General features: G+C 39.8%; 1 protein-coding gene across 1 annotated transcript; it reads right to left on the reverse strand.

The window, feature by feature from the left end:
• Nucleotides 1-2,333: 2,333 nt before the first annotated feature.
• On the reverse strand, nt 2,334-8,727 carry LOC128385270 (NXPE family member 3-like). Its single transcript, XM_053344130.1, is given in 5 exon segments — nt 2,334-3,191; nt 3,380-3,453; nt 4,034-4,329; nt 6,575-7,006; nt 8,707-8,727. Coding segments are annotated over 5 exon segments (1,536 nt in total). The 5' UTR covers nt 8,722-8,727; the 3' UTR covers nt 2,334-2,472.
• Nucleotides 8,728-9,224: the final 497 nt, after the last annotated feature.

A 9,224-nucleotide genomic window follows, 5' to 3' on the forward strand; every position in this document is an offset into this window, starting at 1 on the left:
TTTTAAGGTCCTCCTTCACTCTATAAATAATATCAATACAAATATTGACTTATGTTATTTTATTGGGGAAAAAACATGGTAGACACAAAGTATTATTCAAACCATACACAGTAAGTTCACTTCATAGAACCAGTATTACAGCCTCAGGGCAAAACAAAGAGGTATAAATATTAATTTAATAGTGTGACAATGTGTTGTTATCTTTTACTTAAAATATTAGTGTCCAACAAATCTATTCAATTAGAATCATGCTGTAAACATTGAATGACTCTTGAATATTAATTTTTATCCGTGTTCTCGACATCATACCAAAAAAAAACGAATTAAAAATCTTATTGCCATTAATTAAATGATTATTGAATTTTATTCATTTATTTTAGTCTATTTTTGGGGGATGTCATCTGATAAAAACACTTTTTTATGACTGGTTTATTTGAATGCACCAGTAGTTATTCATTTATAAACACAGACGTTCATACTCCAAAACTTTTTCAGTTTACAGTGTGTTGGGATGATGGTTAATGGTTCAGTCATGATTTGCTTAACTGAACTGGTGCGGTTTATTAACTAAGACTGGGTTCCCATTGCAAACACTCGAGTCCATAAAACTCTTTGCCAGTTGCTGTAAGGCTCACCAAGCACACTGTCCTCGGACTCTATGTCAGTCCCAGAGTTAAACAAAGTATCATCCTCTGATCCATCCAAAATTTAGGGAATCTTTTATCCACAGCACAATAAAAGCTGCTCATCTCGCTTCAACATCTGCTGCTGTCAGTCAGGTCAGTTTGGTCTGTAAATACTGAAACACTACTGAATACTGAAACACATACTGAAGATGTGGAACTGAATTAAAGTCTATAAGATATCATCTGCATAAAGATTGACTTTAAAATCATTGCTGAAAAGTCTGATACCGGTTATATGAAGATTTAACAGGATAGCTTTGTTCTTAGACCAATTCATTTTGTATCCAGAAATGAGACCAAAATCACAGATGAGAATGTGAAGATGTGGGATTGAATAATCTAGTCTAGACAATGTCAGTAAAATATCATCTGCATTTGCAGATTGGTCTGTCTTTCACATTATCACTTTATTTGTTGATGAAATATGTAATACATTTCAATAGCTTAAAGCGACTCTTACCTTTCTTGCATTTCACACAGTACTTTGAAAAAACTTGAACAGCAACAACCCCTCCTCCCCCTCGATGAACGCGCACTATAGCAATATGGCTGGAGGTGGAAGCCGTGGCCCACTTTTGTCTGTCATTGTCAGTCGCTACTGTCTGTTTATTGCTATCTCCCTGGATCATGGATGTATTATAATGCCATGGATTCACAACAGACTCTCTTCCGGGTGGGGGTGCAAGTGCGATTACATAATGTGAAAGGGGAAAACAGGCAAGTCGCTCGGCCGATCATTCAGACCAAATGATATGATTGGTCAGAGTTTTCACAGAATATTATGAGAATGGAATAATGGTTAGTTTCTATGTAATGTAACAAAGGTAAAGGGTAGCTTTAAAGTTGATGAATATAGTTTTTGTAAAATTTCAAGTGGTGTTTAAGTCAGACCAGTTGAGGTGAATTCTGAAGTGGTAAGATGAGTAATTGAGTTGGGAGCGTGTCTATGTTCCCACAGCTCTATGTTCCCACGTTTCTAGGAAATTATTTACATTTAGGCCCTATGTTCCCACAGCTCTATGTTCCCACGTTTTTAAGAAAATATTCAAATTTAGGCCCTATGTTCCCACAGCTCTATGTTCCCACGTTTCTAAGAAATTATTCAAATTTAGGCCGTATGTTCCCACAGCTCTATGTTCCCATATTTCTAAGAGATTATTAAAAGTTAGGCCCTCAAAGTGAAAGTCCCTCATGAGCAATCATTTACAAATTAAGCACTGGGGCGGACACAACGCTGTCCTGATTGGGCCGTCTTTTTGCGCTTGCAAGATCAGGTAGACCAGGCTTTTCTCCTCATTGAGTTGAACAATCCATCTGATACAGCACAGCACACAGGCTTTGAGCATTGGCTTATGGAGCTGAATTTACAAATTTCACAAATTTAAAACATTTAAATGTTGAAGTTCTATCCAATCTGCTGGTGCCTGACTATCATGCTGGAGACTGGGGTTTGTTTCCCACTTGGGCCGAAAAGATTCATGTGTGACATTGGGTGCCGTAGACCCGGACGAGTGTGGGGAAAATTTTGGGGGATGAATGTAATGGATGCAATTGTAGAAATATAACCCTAACCCTAATCCTCAGGGAACAAAAAGAAGAAATTTAGAAATGTGGGAACATCGGGTTGTGGGAACATAGAGCTGACCCCATTGAGTTGACAGATTCAGAATTCAATAATAACATCAAGCGTAGATAGATATTTTACCCAAAATTGTTTGCCAGCAACCACAGTACTAATTTCACATAAAAATAACAGTGATTAATAGGACTGATCATAAACGCACATCTAGCTCCTCTTTTGAGGGCATATGTAGGACAAGAGGACGTTGATCATATTCTTAATAATGGGAGGGGGTGGATGGAGGTCATGTGGCAGGTGATGGGCCAAGACCATCTCCCAGGCATCCACCAGGTGAACATTCAGTCCTTTGAACATGATCCTGAGCACCTTGTCAAGCTGCATGGCATACCAGTCACTCATGGTCAGCGCTACAAAAGGCGTCATAGCTTTGGGGTTTGCGGTCCGGATCACAACCAGTGTACCTGGAGCTCTGTCCAGCAGCCGCACCACTGCCCTGCGGATGTTCTGCAGCCGCCGGATGTAGAGCTCTGTGGGGAAAGTGCTGAAGTGTGCCCAGATGCCAAAAACTACAACAGTGTTGACACCTCCAACTACACGGTCTAGTTCATTGGCAATGGAGTGCAGCGCCATGACTGGGACACCAGTAAAACGGATAGGGGGGCCGTGGCAATGGAATGTCACCAAAATGTTGTTTGCATTGTCTAAGGCCATGAAAGGTCCAACTTGTCTCGAGCTGTGCAAGTCAAACTCCTTGAGATCTAAAAGTATTACAGAGAGAACACAATTGGGACATATTGATTATGTTCACACTGTAGCAAAATGTTGCCAGAGATTTCTGTTGACTGTGGTATCATCTATGGCTCGCCACTCATCCTTATAGTAATAACCAGAGGACTTCACACTGCTGCTCTTTACCTCTGGTTGACATAAAAAAGAAGTTGAGGGATATAGCTGGCATTGTTGTCATCTTTGCTATTGTCAACAAATGCCATTAAAAAACAAAACTAACAACGCACTGGTAAAGGTAATGGTAGATTGTTACATTTAATTGTCTGAAAGCAAATTAAAGTTTATCTTACGGGCAGAGGCTGAGTTAGTGAGAATTCTGCCTTACCTTTCATTTTTGGCAACACGTTGACACTGGTCAATCCTGAGGCCTTAATGGAGACTTTCAAGTTCACCCCCCTGAAGAAAAAATCCCCACACATAATAAAATATCCATATGTAGCAGACTGCTTTTTTCAGCAAAATAAACAAAAACAAAAAAATGATAAACACAAAAATTGCACACTATTTGCCTAGCACCTATTGAATATACATTAACAAACACTAAATGATTGTTGCTTAGTGTAACTGACAAGCCACGTTAACAATAACCAAACCATTTCTCATGCAGAGACTAATTTATTTTGCTATTTTGAAACTGACAAAGTTGACATCTGCTACAGCTTCCAAGGATGCATCTTTACATTTAGTAAAATACCACATCCTAAAATACATTGTACAAATGTGTTTGAATATACTGAATAACAGTAAATACTAAAAGATTTTCTCAATTTAAGTCTTATCAATTTATATATTTATAAGGATGAGTGATTAAATGCATAAAACTACAGTGAATCAGGCTGATTTGATTTTGGACTGAAAACACCTCCAGATTCATTCTTTATCAGCTTACACACTCCTGAGATTTATATAGAAATACATATTTATATATTGATTAGTGGTCAAACAAAATGCCAGTCCTGTGTCTCTGCTCCTTCACCTTTTAAAGAGCGCGTTCTCCTTGCCCTTGAGTTTTGGCTTGATTCCTCCCGTGGAGTGGTCGATCCTGGCATCACAGCTCAGGTTCTTTGGCTTGTAGCAGAACCACGGTTCACCTGTATTTATGTCAGTGTAGTTGCACAGCGGCTGCTGGGTAGGACGCAGGAAGACATTGCAGATGGTAGATTCAGAGACTGAGCCTGAACGGAAGACGCTCCGAAAATAAACCCTGTCTGGCTGTTCTCTGGTCAACCTTTGCAGCACTGTGACAGCCTCACTGGGGTGAACCAGTGTCACCTGAAAGGACAGAGAATCAAGTTCAGCCCACACTTCTTCAAACTGTCATAGCAGTAAAGGCAAATCAAGTGAAAATCACAGGTGGGACTAAGTCACACATGCAAGTCTTAACATAAGTTACAGTAGTGAGAATGAAGCAAGTCAAGTCCCTGCTAGACGTCAGACCTCTTGAATCTTACTGATATTTGGCATGTAAAAAAAAAAGTAAAAGCCTCCTGCCTTCGCTCTCCCATTTCTCCTCATCACCTAGTTATATTATGTCTAGGCCTGTAGTTAATTCCAGTAGTTAATTGCGATTAATTGCTTTTTTTGGTTGCATTTTTATATTGCATTTCACAACTGTTTTAAATCCATATTAACAACATAAATCAATTCTTAGCAGTGTATTTTGATTTTGAATCAGATGAATGCAAGAAAAGTTATTTATTGAACTTGACTTTTACATTTATTTCAAATCAAAAGAAGGTTGCCCCCCCTCGTGGCCCAATTGTTGAAAAAGGCGTGCTAAAGTGCCCTCTTGAGAGCCGAAACGCGTGCTAAGGTGCCCTCCTGGTTGTCAAAACAGGCACTAAAGTACCCTCTTCAGTGGCGACAACGTGCTGTATGTGCCCTTTTTTTTCTTTTTGTCCCTGCCCTTCAAAAAGTCTGCACGCCACTGGTGTGCAGTGTTACTAGTGTATAGTGTCTGTGTTTTGTGGGTGTGGTAACAGAGGAATCGAGGATGTAGCCGCGCCCTTAATGTCACGTCCCACAGACGAGTCCAGAGGGGGAAAAACACAGACGTGTTGAAATCAAATGCGGCGAGTCAAAATCACCTCCTCTACCTTGAACCTGCAACTGGTAAAAGACACCATGGCAACCGCTGATATAGGACACACATCAAACAAACTCAAACTGGATGATCTAATAAGCAGCAACACAGAGCTATCAGGACTCTTTGCTCTCGCACGCGCTGCATTGATAGTCACACAAACACGTGCGCACAGACACTCTTGCTCGCTCGCTGCAGATTCCGGGCGATTGTATTCAATTTTGCGGGCGTCAGGGAGCTGCTATCAATATGCGGGACACTCCCAGAACTTCCGGGAGAGTTGGGATGTCTGCACTAAAGCAATAACTAGAACTATTGGGGTATTTGTAGCATCAGAGGATACAGTTAGGACACTGTTAGGACAGTTAAGACAATTGTTCAGTGATGACTATGGACATGGCTGTTAATGTAGTTTTTGTTTTATTGTGAACTTGAATATCATCTAATATGAAGAGTGTACACTGCAGTTACAAAAGGGTCACTAGAAGATTCTTTTGTTTACAGTAAGTTTCCAATTGTTTGCTGAAACAAGTTATTGTTACATTATATTTTTAATAAATTATTTAATTTTGACAGTAAGCCCTTAGTGTGGTACATTGCAAACAACTGATGGAGATTATATCAATCATGATAAGTCTAAAAATGGCATAGACATCTGTGCTAAAAGGACCGCCCAAAAAATCGAATCGAGGACTTGGAGGATGAAGAGGGAAGATGAGCCGGTATCAGCTACCATCAGTAGGTCATTTGTGACTCTAACCAGAGTTGTTTCTGTACTGTGGGTAGAGCGAAAACCAGGCGGAAATTTTCAAAGAGATTGTTATATTTGAGGTGGTCCTGCTGTGGATGTGAGGGGGACGCTGTCTGAGTTTAGTCTCAAGTCAAGAATACCAAGTCTAATGTAAGCCGAGTCATTTTACATTGTAAGTGAAGTCTCAAGTCCACAAATGTGCAACTCCAGTCTACCTCAAATCAAGTCTTTCACTTAAGTCCCATACCTCTGGGGAACACTAAAAGTTACACATTTCATATCAGGTGTAAACCAAATTGATCTCCAGATACCGTTGTCTGAACCCCTCTCCTGAGCAGTGATTGTTCAAGCATAATTTAGCCACAGTAACTAGGTACAGCAGACCTGTCAAACTGGATTTCTCCACATGGTGAAGTCATATGCATTGGGTTCCTCTCCAAACACACCTTTTAACAAAACCCTGCTCTAATGTAATCTGCAAGCATTAGCATGCCCAGCAGGTAGCAACTGATTTTTGAAGAAATGTAGTAGTAGCCACCTGATGTCTCAATATTTTAATGGTATTTATTACTCTGAGACACACTAAGTTACTACAGACTGTGGGGTAGGGGGCATAGCTAACGGCCCATTGGAAGATAGACTAATATCACAATCACATTAAACATAATAGCTTTTAGCATCACCTCAACCTGTGCGCTTCCCTCCCAGAGTAAAGAAAATACAGCAGAGTAGGAGCCGTTGAGATGATCCAACACTTTCCCAGCCACACCTGCACCAAGTGCACGGTTGTGCAGGCGGGCGAGTAAGACGTCTCCACCAGACTTCTTGGGACGACCATGGAAGTCATACATTTTGATCATAACTTCCAGCTGATCCCCTACGTGCCACTGTTGTCCACCCTTCTCTGGGAGAATAGTGAATCTGCTGTGGGCAGGATGGGTGGTCTTCTCCAGGGAAAGAGAAGCTGACAAGGATGGAGTTTCAGGCCAAGCAATGGAGTCTAATAGGAGGCGTTCCTCCAGAGCATCCTCAGGGGACAACGGTTTGAAGCTGCAGATGCGGTGTTGCTGGTGAGGTCTTGGGACAGGGTAGGAGGAGTTCACTTTGTGCTGAATCTGATAGGGGGTCAAGAGAGTGATGTGACAAAGGCATTTTATAATAATAAGAATTGATAAACATAAATGTACTAAATGAAAAAAAAAAAAGATTTTTCTTCTCATCAGAAAATCAACTGAATATTTGTAGGGGTTGATGAGAGAAGTGAATAGGAATTCATTCTTAATGAATTTTCAAATGACAACAATATTACAATTTGTTGATGATGTTAATATTTAACACAACTGAAGTGACAGTTGTAGTTATTCTGGTGAAAAACTAATGCAGTTTTGTGTTTCTGGAATTAATTAATCATTCTAAAGTATTGTGTTCTTGGCCAAGGCCTGATAAGTAAAAACACAAGTGAATTACGTTATTGCACCGGGTGAAATGTTCTTCTATTATCATTAACATGGCCACAAATACTCAGTAGTGCAGTACATTCATATTTATATGTGGTTGGAAACAAGCGGCAACAAATTCACTACTTTCAACTGATTGGGTAACATTGACTAAAAACTGTTAACTGTAAAAATTGGTGCCAACTGTTCGAATGGATTGGTTGGCTTTCAAAGATTTATAGTAGTTTCTCAACAGGCATGTTTTCAAAACTTAAAAAATCACTATAAGCAAGTGAAAGGCCTGAAACGTAAGCTACCACTGAAGTAGACTCGACAAACTGGTGAACAATGGGTGAAGAGCCCAGCTGCTCCACTGCAAGCTAATGAAATGATGGTATGCAGGTGTGCAGAATATGCAAATCCTGGAGCCAGAAGAGCCACAACCATACACATAAAAACAAACAGAGACACACAGACTGGGAAGCACTAGGAACACAGGGAGGGGGGAAACACAAGGAAACACTAGAGAATCTTCAGTCACTGTAACAGAGTGCCACAGACAGAAGAACTAACACATTGTTGATAAAAAAATATATATAGATGAAAACAATGAAATGAAAATATACAAAAATGATAAAGTTACCTGAAAATGTGTTATGCATTGAGGAAAATGATCCAAGTGTGCGTGGCAAAAGTATGTGAACCTCCAGGGTTGGGTGTTTAAATCAAAGGGACTATAATTAAGTGTGAGTCTTAGAGGACCTGCCTTATTTATGGAAGAGAAATCAGGGTGTTAACTATCAAAGTCTGAACTTCACAACACTGATTGGTGGAAGTGTATCATGGCTCAAACAAAAGAGATTCACGAGGATCTTAGAAGAAGAGTTGCTGATGCTCACCAGACTGGAAAGAGTTACAAAACCATTTCTAAAGAGTTTGGACTTCACCAGTTGACTGTAATGTAAGTCAGTGTTCATGACACCACCATCTAGAGAACACTGAACATCAATGTAGTGCATGGTGGCAGAGTTGCACAGAAAAAGTCACTTTGACACAAAATAGCTGCCATCTATGGTTTGCTCAAGATCACGCAAGTAAGCTGTTGGTAAAATGTTCTGTGGATGAATGAGACCAAAAGTTTCAGCTTGAATGAGAAGTGTTTTGTTTGGCGATGAGTATTCCAGCATCACACATCACACAAGTGACTGAAAACAAGGGTTCACACAATTTTACCTCAATGCATATGAGACCGGACAATTTTCCTCAATGATTGAATGAATAATAAAAATATATATTTTTATTCTCTCCTTTGTTTAATTGTGTTCTCTGTATCTAGTTTTAGGACTTGTGGCAAAACCCACTCAAGACCAAATTCTTACCTCCAGGAAGTCCATGTTAAAAAGTGCAAGGATGAAGACAAACACAGCCAGGAAAACGAAGCTGGCAGCATACTTCGGACAGCAAAAGCTGACCATCGTTTCTCTACAAGCTCTGACCTTTATGATTGATGATCAGTCTACACTGCCTAAAATGACACAAATATTGTTAGTTGACACCTTGTTTAGCTGTATTAATGTCGGTGATTACTTAAATGTAACCTGAATAGTAAAACTTCTCAATGCAGATTGTGTGACATGTTTGCCTTTAAATCATTTCTACTAAACTTAATCCAGTCACCCAAGACATTCCTCTGATTGATCGATCATAAGGCCTCAACCAAAGTAAACAGCATCACTCCCTTTACAATTTAACATGAGGATTCATCCCCAGGTGGCTCACTCATTTAACCATTGCAACTTAATGTAAATGAAAATAAATTGCTGGGAGTATCCTACATGTAAAATGAGTAAAACAAACCAAAACCAATAATTCCAATAAAAACACAACACTGACAAAC

Source organism: Scomber japonicus, chromosome 23, assembly GCF_027409825.1.
Source record: "Scomber japonicus isolate fScoJap1 chromosome 23, fScoJap1.pri, whole genome shotgun sequence".
Taxonomy (NCBI): domain Eukaryota; kingdom Metazoa; phylum Chordata; class Actinopteri; order Scombriformes; family Scombridae; genus Scomber; species Scomber japonicus.